At 44.8% G+C, this 16,709-nt stretch overlaps 1 protein-coding gene across 13 annotated transcripts in view; it reads right to left on the bottom strand.

The window, feature by feature from the left end:
* TNS1 (tensin 1) overlaps positions 1–16,709 on the bottom strand; it is a 368,326-nt gene that overhangs the window by 86,050 nt on the left and 265,567 nt on the right. For all 13 annotated transcript variants that reach the window (XM_044438202.1, XM_044438203.1, XM_044438205.1 and 10 more), the window contains 8 exons: positions 13,152–13,216; positions 12,009–12,092; positions 9,577–9,689; positions 8,271–8,331; positions 6,752–6,827; positions 5,991–6,120; positions 3,940–4,005; positions 2,819–2,935 (listed from right to left, as the gene is read on the bottom strand). In XM_044438202.1, coding sequence (XP_044294137.1) covers positions 2,819–2,935; positions 3,940–4,005; positions 5,991–6,120; positions 6,752–6,827; positions 8,271–8,331; positions 9,577–9,689; positions 12,009–12,092; positions 13,152–13,216 — 712 coding nt within the window. The remainder of the gene's footprint in view (positions 1–2,818; positions 2,936–3,939; positions 4,006–5,990; positions 6,121–6,751; positions 6,828–8,270; positions 8,332–9,576; positions 9,690–12,008; positions 12,093–13,151; positions 13,217–16,709) is intronic.

The following is a 16,709-nucleotide window of genomic DNA, read 5'->3' as shown; positions in this document are numbered from 1 at the left end:
CTCTCTCTCTCTCTCTCTCTCTCTCTCTCTCTCTCTCTCTCGGCAGCTGAAGCATCTTGCCTCTTTGGAAGTTGTCACCCTCTCCAGTGACTTGGGTGAGAGACTCCAGAGCACATCTTGGCTTTGCTCTCTCTGATTTCTCATATGCATCACTCTGGCACGCTGCAAATATTTGACTCATGCCATCTGTTCCCCAGGCAGGGTCTATTTGCTGCTTATGACCTTCAGGCTGCCCAAGAAACACGTCTGCTCCCACCTCTCCCCATTCCTTTTCATGTGCTGTACTTCGTGAAGCGAGCCTCCCAGGACAGCGTCTCCACTATGAATGTGGGCAGGACAGGAGTGACCATGACTTAGCAACGAGGAAACCGAGGCAAACAGAACAGCCCTGCCCAGCTCTGCTTGCTGACCTCAGTTGATATTGGCCTAGGGCAAAGGAAGTGAGCTTTTGGCATGGTATTGCGCAGAGTACCTCTAGTAGGAAAGCAGTAGCAAACAATCCAAGCTGAACTCCATCCTCTGGACTAGCCCAAGGTATTTTGTTGCCTGAGGCAAAAGCCAAGATGCCACCTGCTCTAGTTCTAGAGACAGCGGTGCTTTCTGAAACCTCCTTTTGAAACATTCATCAGCACTGGCAATGGGACTGGGCTCTTCACCAGTCCTGATGGCAGCAGGCTTGTCAAGGGGGCACAGGGCAGGACTCCTGGTCCACAGATCTTTCCTTGAACACCTTGTGGCCATCTCTCAGCATCCGCCACCTACAGAGAACACCTCACTCTGCCCACTGGTATGGTCAGCACAAAGCAAAGGCCTCTCCAAGACTCTGAGACTTCAGCTCCAAGCAGTCCCAGCTGGCGTGACCAGTGGGCAAGAATACCTGAAGTTGCAGTCCAAAGTATCCAGAGCACCAGGTAGGGAAGGCTGTTCTATACAATCTGTGTGTACATCATTTCATATCTGAGACTTTCCCCAGAAAAAACCCTGCCCTGAGGGGGGGGTTTGGCTTTAATTATTTTTCAGAGAGAGCATTAAGTGCTGCATTACTGCACAATTGCTGATGTTCAGCTGTTGGGTATCCTGATGCCATCCCTACTTTGGCGCATACCTGCATCTCTGCTTTTCCAGGAGCAATCACATAATGGTTTTCCCCATGCAACACTTTGATTGCGATATTATAGCATGTTTGCCAATCTGAGTGCTTATTTCCCTTATCCTTTCTGTGTCATTCCATGTCCAGTCAGTCCACTCCATACAGCCACCTCCTTTCCAGATTTGATCATGGTTTGGTCTCACAAACTATAATTAAGCAAGTCATCATTGCTGGAAACTTTGCTTCAAAACGTTGAAGCTAATGCTTCCAATCACATCCTTGCAGGTGTGAAAGAGTTGAGAAGGGGGAGTATCATAGCTTTAGGCTCCATGTGGCTTATTCACACAGCAGGAAAACATTTCCCATTATGTCTGAACAGTACCAGAGAAATCTTGTATGAAAATGTCCAGCAGAGGAATAAAAGGTTGATTCCCTGTTTGGAAATCTTGAGGTAACTTGTCAATCAGGCAAGAATCTTGCTCAAGATGCATCATATTACAACACAGCTTCCTCAAACTACCCTTCTGTATTCAAAATGTATCACAGTAGCCTTGAAGAACAGACTCCATTGGGAATATTGCCTCATTTAATCAACTTCTGCAGCAATAGGTATCCCTGCAGCTTCTTCATTCAGCCAATCAAAACTTTACAGCTTGGCCAAGACTGATCATTCAGTCTTATAATACAAAAGGGAATACATTGTTCAAAATATAATTAAGACATGGTCTAATGTAATCAATTACTACAATCAATACATGGTATTGATAGTAGCAACTAAAATGCATTATGGATTTTAGTTGCATTTTAAACAGAAGGAGGAGGGAGAAAATCCCCAAACAAAATCAATCTAGTGACTATGTAAGAACTAACAGAATCCAAGTATTTCCAACAAAAAATAATAACCAAAATAGTTTTGATGTCAGAAGTATTAACAAAAGAAAGACAGTTCTCTCCATTTGTAATTGATGTAGCTATTAAACATTTTTCATGCTCCTTCACTGTTCCAAAACAAAATGGCAGTCATACGAAATTCAACTTATAACTTTAAAATAGGCAGAACTGCAACTAAAAAACTAGTATGTCAGTTATGAGTCTGATCTGTCAGCAAGACCAGTGCATCCTCACCTCCCCAGTCCCTTTTCTTTCAACCAGTCTGCTGTATATTTCAGTTGGTGGGAACTATGTAAACTATAACACAACACTCTCTGCTTCCACAACTGGTCGTCTACAGAGATACCAGTGCTTCTCCAGTGGAGTCCCTCTGAGTTACCTTAATGTAATTTCAAGTGAAGCAGGGCCATGTCCATTGTGCTTCCTGGTGCGATGGCCCAACGGCAATAGAGATCACAGATACCTGGGTGGAATAGATCATGGGCTCTGGGTGGAATTGCAGTAAAGCAGCCAGACGGCAGCCCATCACATGCCTATAAGGGAGGCACAACTGCCTTCTTTACTAGGTGGCTTTCCTCAGTTTTTTACCAGTGCCTAACACATCTGAATGGCAGCAGGATAAGCAGGTACATCCTTGGCTAGCAATGGGATTCCAGAGGAACTATATCTACCACCTGGATAGTGAAACAACAAATGTAAGATGGTGCATTTAATTCAGAAACTATCCACCGCTAGTCATATCCCTGATACTGTGCCAGAAACGTTCACTGAGATGATATACCACCACACCAGTGGCTGGGAGCTTGGCTATGTGCAAAAAGACTATGAGCCACCTACCCTCCATGCTGTCTTCATGACGCATGTTGAAATTTTCATAGGAGTCCCTGCGTATGAGGGGATCGGAGGTGTTGTAGTCCACTGAGACACTGGGGCCATTCTCAAGGTGCTCCATGCCTATGAAGCAAGGACAACATGGTTTCAGCCACAATACAAGTCAAGATCTTTATGTGCCAGTTCAGTAATGAAAGAAGCTGGTAACGTAATAAGGGAAGAACAAATATGGAGAGGGATAAAAGGGAAATGGGGCCAAAGAGACACAGATGAGGCATCACTGATGAGAGCCAGGGTCAGGAAACAAGGATATTCATTTCAGTCATAGCAAGTCCAGTCACAGCAAGTAAGGCAAGTAGAAACCAAAGCTAGGACAACCGAGGGACAACGGTCACACCTAGGAAGTCTGCTCAAGGAAGCATGGGCCAGGCCAGAGGTCAGCGATTTTTGATCTTTGATCTGTTCTGAGCTACAAGTCCCATCAGCCTAGCCAATGGTGAAGAATCATGGAAGCTGTTGGCCAAAACATCTGAAAGCCCGTAAGATGCCCATCCCTGGATTAGAGAGAAAGAGTAGCAACACGGGGCTACAGCAGAGCTAGGCAACCTGGTGCCCTGTGATTGTTTTAGACTGCAACTCCCATAAATCCCAGCAGCATTATCCATTGTTGGGTATAGTGAGAGTTACAGTCCTAAACACTTAGCAGGCTTCAGGTTGTCATCTAGGGTGAGAAGCTACTGGTGGGATGGGAAGTCATGGAAGAGTGTAAGCATAAGGCCGGGTAATCTCCTTGTTACGCAGGCAAGGACCTGAGCTAGATCTGGAAGATTTCTTTCCCACAAAAAGACACGAGCAGCCATTCAGGAAGGTCACAGAGGATGCCTCCATCAGCAAGGTAGTTCCGCAAGGAAAAAAGGGTTGAGGACCCATGAGACCTGGTGACTGAGTTGGCTGCTAGTGTTGATGATGCTGAGAAGTCCTTAATCAAAGGTACGTGTCATATCAGCAAAGGATGACCAAGCAGCAAAAGTATCAGGCACAGGTCTCATACAGAACAAGGGAGTGAGGATAGCTAAAAGAGCCCTAGAAAATGGAAGCGGAAGGTTGGTGACTAGAAAATTAAGCACCTTGAATCTTCTCAGGGCCGTAAGAGAACACAAACTCCACTTTCCCATACTCTGGAAACCGCTCATCTGCAATGAAAAAGAAGAGAAAATGACAGTCAGTAGATCTATCTGTCCATGCTGACAGAAGCCATATGAAATGGGGCAATACTCAGTAGGCAAGAGAAGCAGCATTTAGAAGGGATTTGTTAGTGGGTTCCCAGCCTTGCGTACCATATATCCTGGGTGGAAAAAAATTCTGGGGACTCGTACAGGCATTCATCATGGCTGTTACTACCTCAAGGATTTGGTGCTTTCATTGGTTTTCTAGCCCTGCATTCGATCACAACATGGTGCATCCTACAAAAAGGTCAATACAACCATAGCTGTAGGCCTAGTATTGGTTCCAGTGAAACACCCCTCTAAAAAGTCCATGTGTTTTTCTACTCTGCCCTCCCTGCTGCCCAAGCCAATAAGTCTCTGAGGGACGGCCGGGTACCTGCCCCTTTAAAGGAGGCGGTAGTCTGGCCAGTCCTAAAGAAGGCGTCCCTGGATCCAGAGATGGCCACCAATTATAGACCGGTGGCCAACATCCTGTTTCTGGGCAAGCTGTTAGAATAGGTGGTGGTGGGAAAACTCCAAGCACTCTTGGATGAGATTGATTATCTAGACCCATTTCAGTCTGGCTTCAGACACGGGTATGGTACTGAATCGTCCTTGGTCGCCCTGTACGATGACCTGTGCAGGGAGAAGGACAGGGGGAGTGCGTCCCTGTTGGTCCTCCTGGACCTCTCAGCAGCTTTCGATACCATTGACCATGGTATCCTTCTGGATAGGCTTGCGGGATTGGGGGTCAGAGGCACTGCTTTGCAGTGGTTCCGCTCCTATCTCAATGGCCAATTCCAGAAGGTGGTGCTGGGGGACTATGGCTCTGCCCCATGGCAGTTATGCCATGGAGTTCCGCAGGGATCCATTTTGTCCCCCTTGCTATTTAACATCTAAATGAAACTGCTGGGAGAGGTCATCAGGAGGTGTGGGCTGCGGAATCATCAGTACGCTGATGATACCGAGCTCTACTTCTCTTTTTCAACCAGGTGAGGCAGTGGCTGTACTGAACCGGTGCCTGGCCGAGGTAATGGGCTGGATGAGGGCTAATAAACTGAAGCTCAATCCAGACAAGATGGAGGTCCTGTTGGTGGGTGGTTCGGGCTCTGGGGTAGGTGACTTGGACCTTGTCCTGAATGGGGTTGCACTCCCTCTAAAGGACAGGGTCCGCAGCTTGGGAGTGCTCCTCGACCTGGAGCTGTCTTTGGAAGCTCAAGTGACTGCGGTGGCGAGGAGTGCTTTCCTTCAGCTTCGGTTGATCCATCAGCTGCGTCCCTACCTGGAGGATGATTGCCTAGCGACAGTGACACATGCATTGGTTACTTCCCGATTGGACTTCTGTAATGTGCTCTACGTGGGGCTGCCCTTGAAGACGGTCCAGATACTTCAGATGGTGCAAAACAGAGCTGCCAGGTTGCTGACGGGGACTGGGCATTGTTCTCACATAACCCCAGTCCTCCATCAGCTTCACTGGCTCCCCATCGAAGTCCGGGCCCAATTCAAGGTGCTGGCTATCACCCACAAAGCCCTTAATGGCTTGGGACATATTTGCCCTCCCGCCCCTTGAGTTCGGCAGCAGAGGCCCTCCTCCGGGAACCCTCCATGAAAGACATCAGGAGAGTGAGCACCCGGAGGAGGGCTTTCTCTGCGGTGGCGCCCCACTTATGGAATGCGCTCCCCAGAGAGGTCCGCCTGGTGCCGTTGTTATTTGTTTTTCGGCGCCAGGCCAAGACCTTTTTATTCAAACAATATTTTAATAATTGTTAATATTATTTACTGGTTTTAATTTTTATAGCCAGGCTGAATCCAGATTTTATATTTTATATGTATGATTTATATGATTGTTGATTTATTATGTTGGAAGCCATCCCGAGGCTTATGCGACTGGGACAGCATATAAAAATTCCTAAATAAATAAATAAATAAATAAATAAATTTATCTTCATTCTCCTCAGTGCATTTATTCTTACCCTTAAAGGCATCATCCAGGTCTTCCTTGTTGAAGACAATGGCCAAGTCATGAATGGCACAAGTGTGGAACTGCACCCGGAAGATGACATCCCGCGTCGGGCTACGAAACTCCTTGTGGTAACATTTCAGCTGCCAGAGGAAAGGGAGAGGATGAACACAAGTGGAAAGAGCCATCAGTTTGGCAGTGGTATCATGGTAAATTTGAAAGGACAGGCACCTAATAATGACACTTCCCATACACCCCAATGGAGATGTAGGCAGTTGGATTGATCCATATCAACAAACCAGTTCTAGTTTTCCAGTCCACTGGAGGCAAATGAGCTTTAACTGCCCATACAAGACAAGGGCACCACAGAGTGCAGCTATGACAATAAAGAAAAATATCTTCTTGTGGGGTAAATTCATTCCCTCCAACTACTGCAAGGATTGCAACTAAGCTCAGAGCAAACAGGGAATGCAGAGGGAATGGCACATGATGTCAGCATCCCTGGAGATCTGCCACCTAGAAAGCTTGAATTATTATACCCACCTATGAACTTACACCTGAATCTTTTGTGCCCCACTAGGTTCCTTCTGTGCACCTCCCTCACAAACTGGGAACCTTTTCAGTGTCTTTAGATTGCAGTCTACAGTGTGTAGGTACCTTAGGCCTCTGATACCAACATCTCCAAAAAGGACTCACCAGTTGAAGCTGTGCTCAGTGAGGCCAAGCCCCACACTGGTCAGAAATGGAAGCAAAAAAGCACTGTTTGAGTCTTACCAAGATGTCTCCCTTTAAGAGCAGTCCGGGCTCTATAGTGATGCAGATGCTGGTCTGGCTGTCCCCCTGCACGTTGCTACAGGGAAGAAAGAAGAAAGCTAAGTGTGGGAGACAGAACAACTAAAAGGCAAGGTAGACCCAGTCTATTTCTATTTAAAGAGATGTGAACAGGGGACCATGCTGTGCATGTGTGCAAGGCAACCCATAGGAAACAGTGAGTAAAGGGAAAAAGTGAGGATAAGCGAACATGACCATGAACACACATACCCTAACTGATGGGAAAATCCCATATAGCAAAGGTGAAGAGCCTCTTTTATCCCGAGGGCTGGATTTCATTTTGGACAAGTTCATGGGGACTGCATTCCAGAGTGGGATGGGACTGAAGATAAAAGGAACAGGACCAAAGGCGAAGGAAACAGGGCCAACATTCCACAGATTTCAGCACAAAGCTCTTCCTGCCAGCAACTAAGTTGTAGAAGAGGCCTTTCAGAATGAGGGAAATGCTGGACAAAAGCTGGGAAACCACCAAGTGAACAGTGGTTGGAGGAAAGGGGGCATCAGAGTACCAAATGTGGAGCCCAGACTGGAGTTTCTGCACCCATCCCCTACAGTGTGTGTGTGTGTGCCAGCAAATCATTGCACAATTTGTTCGAGGATCAGTGTAACCCACACCAAGTCCTGCCTGCCTGCCTTGCCAGCATTCCCACTTCTGTGTGAACATTTCAAGTAAGGTATGTGCCTGATGTAATGTTTTCATATATAGGAGTTACTTATTATTTGCTTGTTCATCTCAACCATCCTAGATGTAACCAAAAACTATTGTGAAACATGGCAGACTTAAATCCAGTTAAACTCCTTCCTTCCATCCTAAATCTCTGACCATGCAAATATCAGGACTTTCCCTGCTCTTCTTGCTAACCTGCTTTTTGTATCATCTTTCCTGATGAAGAGACAAAGATCTTGAGAATGAATATTTGCTGGGTGCTAAATAAAGCAGTACCAACAATTGTGGATTTTGGAACTTCTACTTCTGGGATTCTGATTGTGAAAGTTAGTACTTCATAAACAGTATTTCCTACACTGTTATTTATGTGAATCTAGAGTTTGGTCAAGTGTTTGCCATGTCCCTCATCCATAAGCCTTGCTGTTTATCCCGTATTGATAGGTTTTCAATCAGAGACTTTGATCTGTCAAAGTCAAGTCAGGACAAATTTTAATTGACAAATTTGGGAATTATGAGCACACTTTTGATTTGAAAGAAAAAGGAGACACTAAGATGGACCTTCCTTCAATTCACATTTCTTTTGACATTTTAATAACCCACCTCTACTAATGTTTTTGTAGATTTATTTAATGGAAAAAGTAAATCAATTAAAATTCAGATAGTTGACTTAAAAAATCTTTCAATCAATGATCCTATCTCGATGTTTGATAGAATACTTTTTTATTTTTCCCTTGGTGAAGGGAAATTTGAGTTCTGGAAATCAAAAGAGAGTGCCCAGTTTACTGCAAAGCTTACTAGATTCCAGATGTGTAGACCGGCTGCATGGCCTGGTATATCTTGAGGAAGGGTCGGCAGCCTAGGAAACAGAAATCAGAAATGGGCCGTCATTCATCCAGGAGATTAGTTATGGTGAAGGGAATGCAAACAATAAAAGGCAAAGACAGTCAGGCCTAGCAGTGATTCTGTCCTCCCAGCACACAACAGGGCCAAGTTGGTGACAATGACAGACACCCTGAAAAAAACGATGGGATGGCCAAGCTACAACTCCCCTTGCCCAGCATTCTGCTGTTGATGTACACTGACTGCCCCAAGTCCAGGAAGCAGGGGAAAAGCAACAGCAAGCTAAGGCAGCCTCCAATTGGGCAGCCAAAGACATGTGAATAACACAACTGAATGGCAGACCTGATGCCTTCACGTTAAGCAGGTATATGGTTGCCAGTTAAAAGTCAGTGTTGAGAATGTGACCCCCTTTTAGGCTCCTGAAAGTCCTTTCTTGTGCTGTGTCTTAGAATTGCAGTACTTAGCTAGAGCAAGCATTGCATGGCTGTTCTTATGTTTTTATCAAGTGTCCTGAACCAGAGTTCAAGATTGGCAGCACCTTCGTCCCCTGGCCTTCCTGATGGTTTTCAAAGCAAGTAGCAGGGCTGCCTTTCAACAGGTGAAAATGCCTGCACTGATCCTTTGTGGCAATGCAATCTGAGTGCCCAGAGAAGCTGCCGACAGCCAAGGCAATGAGTTAAGCTAGAGGGTCGTGCCTGCAACTTGAGGCCGGCTCTGCAGATGTAGCAGAGTGAGGTGGCAGAAAGGTGACTGGAAAAGCTGTGACACTGCAGACTACAGCTGTGGGATACCCCTTCTGAATGCTTCTTGTATTCCAAAAGGGAAAAAAATGGGGTGGGGAGATTTGCATAGAAAAACAATAGCAGATAAGGCATGGTTTCAAAGAAGCCCTTTGCCTGATCTGGCTTTCTTTTTTCAAGGAGTCTTCATTTTAGGGGAAGTTTCAAATGTGGACTGCAGGAGAGATTCTAGAACCTATGCTGTAAAAGGATGCAGTCCTCTTTTCAGCACACTAGCACCTTACTCTGATACACATGTAGGTCAGGTCCTAAAGACTATCTGCAGAGAAAGGCAGACATTGTGGGATACCTGAATGACCATTAGACAGGGTATACTCCAGTCTCTCGGGACTATTCATTTTATTTATTTATTTATTTATTTAAAACATTTCTATGCCGCCCCCGTCGCAACAAAGCCTCGGGGCGGCACACAAAAAAAAAAAAAAAAACAACTTTGCAACCAGAACAGAGACATGAGTTACCTCCTTTGGACTCAAAGTTGGGAATTCCATGCATGATGACGTGGTGCAGAAAGAGGGGCTTGTTGTTCATTTTGATGGTTCCAGAGAGAAGACCACTGAAGTAATGGACATACCTGGAGCAGAACGCAAAACAGGCATCGGGCAATGAGTTGGGGTCTCTTGAAAGACTTCAATGAATTAAAGAACCCATCTCAGTCTGTGGATCTGGGATATTTCTTGAGGAACTCTTTATTGTTTGAGCTACAAAATCAGTTCATTAAACATTGCATTCCCAGTTCTTTTCTTTTAGCTCCTTAACTGCAAGCCTCAGTTATGAGATCAAAGTCACTGTTGCCATTTTCAGAAATTATACTGATAATATTTTGTGTTATGGTGTTGTTAGGACCAATGCCAACTTCTTTGTTGACCTTAAAAACATACGTTTATACTTTCTGCAGTTAACCAGGAAGGGAGAAACACACCATGATATCACAGAAGTAGCCGTTTAACAAGATGGGGCTCTCAGGCTCTGTATATTGTATAGTTGCTGCATCTATTCTTTCATGTTCATCCTCCATGGTACAAGTGATATTTACCTGGGAGTAAGCTCCATCAGAGTCAGTACTTCTAAGTATACATGCTCTTGTAGGTCATTCTCTAAATTGCTTCTGATTTTGCTATTTGGTATATGGCATGGACAAAGCTATTAATTTTCTATTTCAGTTTATGTATGTGGATGATCTGATTTTCTTTAGGATCTAAAAGACTATCATAGGAAAAGTTGTGATGCAGTTCAAAGTTCAATGCTGAAGTTTAATGCTGAAATGAACACTAAGTCAGTATCTTATAAAAGGAAAATGCAGGCCAAGAGGTTGTTTTTGCTGTTTAAAAACAAGACTACACATTGCTGGCTTCAGCACCACCTAGCGAAATGGTCTGGAAGAGCAATTAAGGCTCGATGGATAACCTACTAACAGGTTTTCAAAAATCAGCAAGACAAAAAGATTCTCTTTGCAACACAGAATTCACAGCACTTTCCTCCCCTTGTTGTTGACTACAAGAAAATTCCTCTTCTAAAGCTTTGCTTTGGGGTAGAGGGAGCCAGCGCTAGGGTCAAGAATGGAAAGCTACTCTTAAAGCCATATATAAATTCTCACCTATTCTTTCCACAGCAGAAAACAGAGGCAAAGGGGGCTGACTCCAAACTTGATCAGTGGGCTATGATGCTCTCTCACTAATGCACAGTGTCCATATATTCATTTGTATCTGCCCACACTTCAAAAGCCAGAACCTCATATCATATTTTACTGTCATCAATGGATTCTGTTCTTGTCATGTGCTGCCAGGTCATCTCTGACTTATGGTGACCCGATGAATGAAAGTCCTCCAAAGTGTTAGTGCTCACTATATCTCAGGGTGCAACATTAGGTAGAACAGTCAATGAAGCACACAAGCAATGACTGCAAAATAATAATACTTTACTAAGATCAGGGCTAAGACTGAGCAGAATTAGTAGATTCACTCCAAAAAGCAAGGGCAGCATGTGGAATGGATGCATTCTGCTTCACCAAATCTCTGGTGGCATCTGGAGGGCATTCTGGAATCCACTGCAGGCATGTAAAGCAAAGCCCAGGCTGGCTAGAACCTAACACCCCAAGCAGGGACTGATACCGCTTCCACCCTGGCATACTACTGTAGCTCAGAATTGGGAGACACCTTCTTGGGTCACACTGGGCTTCCTCTTGTCATTCTGTGGCATCCAAGAAAGCAATATTTCCACCACCCCAGAGCAGGAAATGCCTTGGAGCAGGCTGCAAGAGCTCTTGCACAGTCCAAGAACTTGCCCTTGAAGCCTAACAGGTCTCCTCTTGCCTTAGGCCTCCAACACACCAGATGTGCAGAGGAGAGAAGGCTTATAGTGAGCCAGCAGAGGTCTCTCAAGGCAGATCAAGCTTTCTGTATGCTGAGTAACATTAGCTCCCCTCCAAAGTGCTAAAAGCCTTCAATTATGAGTAATGTGGCAGCCATGCACCCACCAAGCATGTGATTCCAGAGTGAACCCAGAATACACCAGAAATCCAGGGACCCTGACTCCAAATTGGAAATGCTTCCACATCAGTCAGAAGCCATGATTCTGGCTGAGTTGGAGGCCTGCCTCATCCATAATTTTCATTTAAATCCCAGCACTGAAGAACAATACACTGCACAAAACAGCCTTCTCTAAACTGTTCCCAGAATTCTACACATTAGCCTTGTGGGCTGATGGGTGTTGAACTTCCCACCATCTGGAGAACAACAGGTCAGAGTAGACAACAACTGGAGGTGCGAACAATCACATGTGTGTTACTTCGGTGGACCCTGAAAACATTCCTACACATGTGGTCTGAGAAAAGCACCAGGGGCTACCGCACCATCCCAGGAGAAAGCACTCATCCTTGCTCAGCCGGACTAACCTCTTCTGTGATGGCTGCCCCACTGGGATCACCTTGTCCTCATAGAACCTCTTCATGGCAAAGCGATCTAGAGCTTGGTCTGCACTGTGGGATAAACAGAAGAGTCAGCACAGATCTGTTCCAGGAAGATGGAGTCTTCACTGGATTGATGACAAAGAGGCGCCCCGGCAAATATATTTTGTCTCCCTCCCTAATTGTATCTATTTATAGCCTGACTTTTTTGCCTATCTCAAGGAACCCAAGTTGGCTTACACGAGCCAGCTGCTTCCTGCTATCCTCACAAAAATGCTGTGTGGCAGGTTGGGCCGAAGATCAGTGACTGGCCCAAAGTCTCCCATTGAGCTTCATGGCCAAGGGCAGATCAGAACCCTGATCTCCAGATTCCCAGTCCAATGTTGCAACCACTATGCCAGACTGGATCTACACAGTTTCACTACATAATTAGTTGCAAGCTATTTCAAGGTTTCTCACTCAGTGGTTTAGGGTTGTTCTGTCCACCCTCTCCCCACAGGAAAAAGACTAACATTTCTAGGCATCTTATCAATTTAATAAAATTTACTCAGATAGGTGCATTGGACCAGGAAATCAGTGGAGCCTTTATCATCTTTGGTACTGCAATACATCTTCATCCAGAACAATTTATTGTTCCCTTCCCTGTTCTAGAAAGTGTGCCACCTCATCCCTTTTCAGAACTTTTGCCTTCAGTCTGGATAGCAGGTAAGAGGGGGTCAGATGGTTACAGAGAAGCCAACGTGGCATTCCCTCTACCAATAATGAACATTTTCTCCATAACTCCTGAAGATTCAAGACTGGACTCCATCTCAGTGGCCCTAGTGCCTGAAGGGTTGCATCATGTTCTTAGTCCTCCTCACTGGCCTCGCCTCTTGGCCCACCCCTTCCCCTACCCCACCCCATCCTTTCACACTTATTCAGGAGCAGCTGGTGAGCATGAAGCTTCTTTGGAGCTCTTGCTTCAGAATGGTACCTCTCCAGACCTTGAGGTTTCCAGGCCGCCATGATGGCTAGAGGGAGTCCAGAGTAGGCCATTCACCCCATTATTCATGCACACATGCATGCACACACAATCACCATGCACATCATTTTCACGGCCTCTCATGCAAACTGGGCATGAGGCTTTCTTACCTGGCTGAAATGTTGCTGTAATGCATATAGGCAGCAATGACAACCCCCGTTCGGCCTCTGTTCCCCTGCAGGACACATGAGGAAAACAAGGTCATTAGTATCATCAGCAACAAAATCATATAGAAAGTCCACTGTCTTCACTAAAGATTACAAATGGACAAAACCCTCCAGTGTGAAGGTAACACCCACAGACGGGTGAATCAGTCTGTCCTCAGTCTGTATCACTTCTGCATGGGTTCATGCATACATCTATGTCCTCACATTTCCATATTATTCAGCATAGTTTTGCTTTTTCTTCCTTTTCTTTCTTTTGCAAAATTGCACAAATTGTATTTATATTAGGAATGAGCAAATCAGCAAAACTCAGACTTATTTATTTATTTGTTTGTCTATTTAAAACATGTGTATGCCGCCCAGTTGTGTTTCACAATTACAAGACTTTCCAAAGTTCACTGGATTTCACTCAGAAGCTCGTTCGGACTTAAGTCCACGTCAGATTGCGAGCTTTGCAGTTTTCTTTTTGCATCAAACCCATGCATATTTTCATGCCTTTTTCCACATGCACATTCCAATTGCGCACATCTTTCAAATGTATGCATACTGGCAAATCCTGCTGCCACTGTTGCTGCTCATGTGAATTACACTGCAAGCTCAGAAATGAACAGAATGTATCCATGTGCAATCCAGAAAGATTGGAATCAATAAATCCTAATACAAAAAGAAATGTATTTCTCATACGTGCCTAATCCCTAATTCTTAAAAGTATTGTTAAATGAATTGTGCATGTCTAAATTCCTCAAGCATCCCTCGAAAACAGCTGAGTCAAGTTTTGGATGGGAGCAGCTCTATTTAGGTAGGCTATCATAAGACAGGGGATTAAAAGAGACATGGCTTATGGTGGGTTGCAGAGAGAAACTGGGTAGGTCATTCCTTTTTCTGCCCTTAGCATGCATTCCTCACCAGAACAGTGAGACTGAACAACAGGTGGTGCTGTCCCCCTTGAGACGGATGGAACAGTGGCAGCTGCTGAGCTGCTCAAAGTCTCTGGTTTTGCTGTCTCCTCTCATAGCCCATTCTCAATATCATGAAGAAAAGAGCAAGCAGAGGAAGCTGATGCATGCCCCTCCCCCAGCACAGACAGGAAGCACAGATTGCCCCACATGTTCACATTTAATAGAGGATGATTTGGAACATGGAACTGGGAGAGCTGTGTGCATACATTTGTTTGGTTCTGGTGCCAAGTTAGTGCATGCAAAACAAGAAAACAGCTAGTTTGCTGGCCCGACAGTTGCTTCATAGTCTGTCTTCCCACAGAGGTGCCTAAGGCAAGATACAAGTTTTCCTGCTGTTCTCTTATCCTTTCAGTAATGACACACATGAACGTTCTTAGGGCTGTGCTTTCGCTTTGCAAGTTAAAAAGTACCTGATGCTTTGGCTTTGTTTAGAAATGATAATCAGCTATCAAAAAGCTGCTGCACAGTTTTACTATCTTCACGCGGCGACACAGACTTGCACAGCAGGGAGAGAGAGAGCAGATGGAAGTGCTGTTCCCCAGTGTGCCACTCACCAAATGCAACAGCTTCAACAGAGTGTGAAGGAACTTAACCATGCAGATACTAAACACACAGTAATAAAATCCAGCTAAATACAGAGCCTTTTTGGATGTCATATTTGGCCCAGGAAATTAAGGAATGCCCCATATTTCCACCTGGGTAACTCTATTGGTCCAAGGGCCAAAATGGAGATGATGGGCCAACCATGTGCTCCCCCCCCCCCCCAGTATATGCCGTGCACTTCTAAACTAGGCATCTCGCTCTTCTTCCTTACATGCAATGAAGTCCGTGGGTGAGGGAAGTGAAATCCTTGACCTTGCCTTACCTCACTGCACTCCACTGCTTTAGGCAATTTTCTCTCTGCCCTGCTCCAACACTGGAAATGAACTGAGCCGGAGAGAAATGGAATGCAGTGAAGTAAGGTGGCAGAGAGGCAAAGAGTCAGCTCTATGGATAAACAAGAATTTTGTTTGGTTCATTAAGCTTCAGAATACACTCATTTCACATCTCCAAGCACACATGCAAACAGGAATGCATTTTTAGCCAAAGCTCCCATGTTCACAACTCTGTAACCATTTTCAAAACATATGTCTAGAAAAATGAGCATTTTAAAATGAATATTCTGAAGAGGGGGGATTTTTTCATGCTTAAATCCATGGGGATAAACGGTGCATTTGGGTACATGGTTTTTAAATAGGCACACCCAAATGCACATTTTTTTTCCATTCCAAAAAGAGCTCACATTTGAGAATGAGGATAAGCAAAGGATAGGAGAACCAGGTATGCTCAAGCTCACAGAAATTCTTCAAACTTCATTTGAAAGCTCAGGTCACCTCACTTCTCTTCCCATTTGCAACCTGTCTTTCACTTCATTCAAACAGGAAAAGGAAACATTTTTAAAAAGCTGTGCATTTTGTAATGGGCATACTTGTGCATGTTTCAAAAGTTGCTCATGTTTCAGAAGTTGTGCAGTTTTTAAAGTACATGTTTTACAAATGCAACTTTGGGAATTTGCAGTCATTCTGGAGAATGTAGATACCCATTAGGATTTACGATTATGAATAGGGCATCTAGGAGCAATTTGCACACTGAAACACCATTCTCATGCTAACCAGGACACGGTAGACTAAGCTTTGAGAGGCAGTTCAGAGGCTCTCAATGAGCTCAAGCCCTACTGATTCCACCATTTCAACTTAAAAAAAAGATCTCACCCCACTCCTACTTTATATTTGAAGTGGGCATATATGTGAAAAAAATGGCTGCCCCATCACATCTATTTGAGCCTGGGTCTGTTGTCAGGATTTTTTTAATCTTTCATGTGGAAACTATATTCTTCCGGTTGCATGATTGCTCATGTATTTCCAGGCCCAGTTTAAAGTACTGGAATGGATGTTTAAAGTGGAAATCTCCAACCTTTGGTCTCTGGTTGCTCCCTGTGCAGACCCTGAAGCCATCAGGACCCAAACACTGTTCTCTGACTTCCAAGATAACCATTTCCTCCCTGCTGGTTGTGGTGGAGAAATAGCAAGCACATTGGCAATCAGTGAAGAACAGGAGATGCTTTTACATCCATGCTGCAGGTATTAGGCTCACTTCGCCAAAAACAAGAGCATTCCAAACCAGAAAGCTCAGACTCTGAAGATGAGCTAGAAGAGGAATGGTTGGAATGCATTACTGAAATGTCAGTGTTAATGAGTAAGTTTAGCCAAGTAGCTGGGGAGACCCTGATCACCTCTGGTTCAAGGGCAGATGATGCAAAACAAGGAGGGTCAGAAGGGAAGGGGTGTGAGTTCATCAGCCCAGTGGCTTGCTGGCAGGCCAATCAGTTGGACCATTTAAGTAATATTCAGTTTTCCAGCCATCTGGTTCACAAGCAACATGAACTTCCCTGAGGGTGGAGCCAACCCCTTTTGGAGAGAAATGAAGGAAACGGATTCAGTTTCCAATCAGTTCCTGACATGGGCAACACCATCACTACTTGAATTGATAGTACTTGTTGGTAACT

This window comes from Varanus komodoensis, unplaced genomic scaffold (assembly GCF_004798865.1).
Source record: "Varanus komodoensis strain SLA01 unplaced genomic scaffold, ASM479886v1 scaffold32, whole genome shotgun sequence".
Taxonomy (NCBI): Eukaryota; Metazoa; Chordata; class Lepidosauria; order Squamata; family Varanidae; genus Varanus; species Varanus komodoensis.
This window is presented reverse-complemented; position numbering and strand designations above follow the sequence as displayed.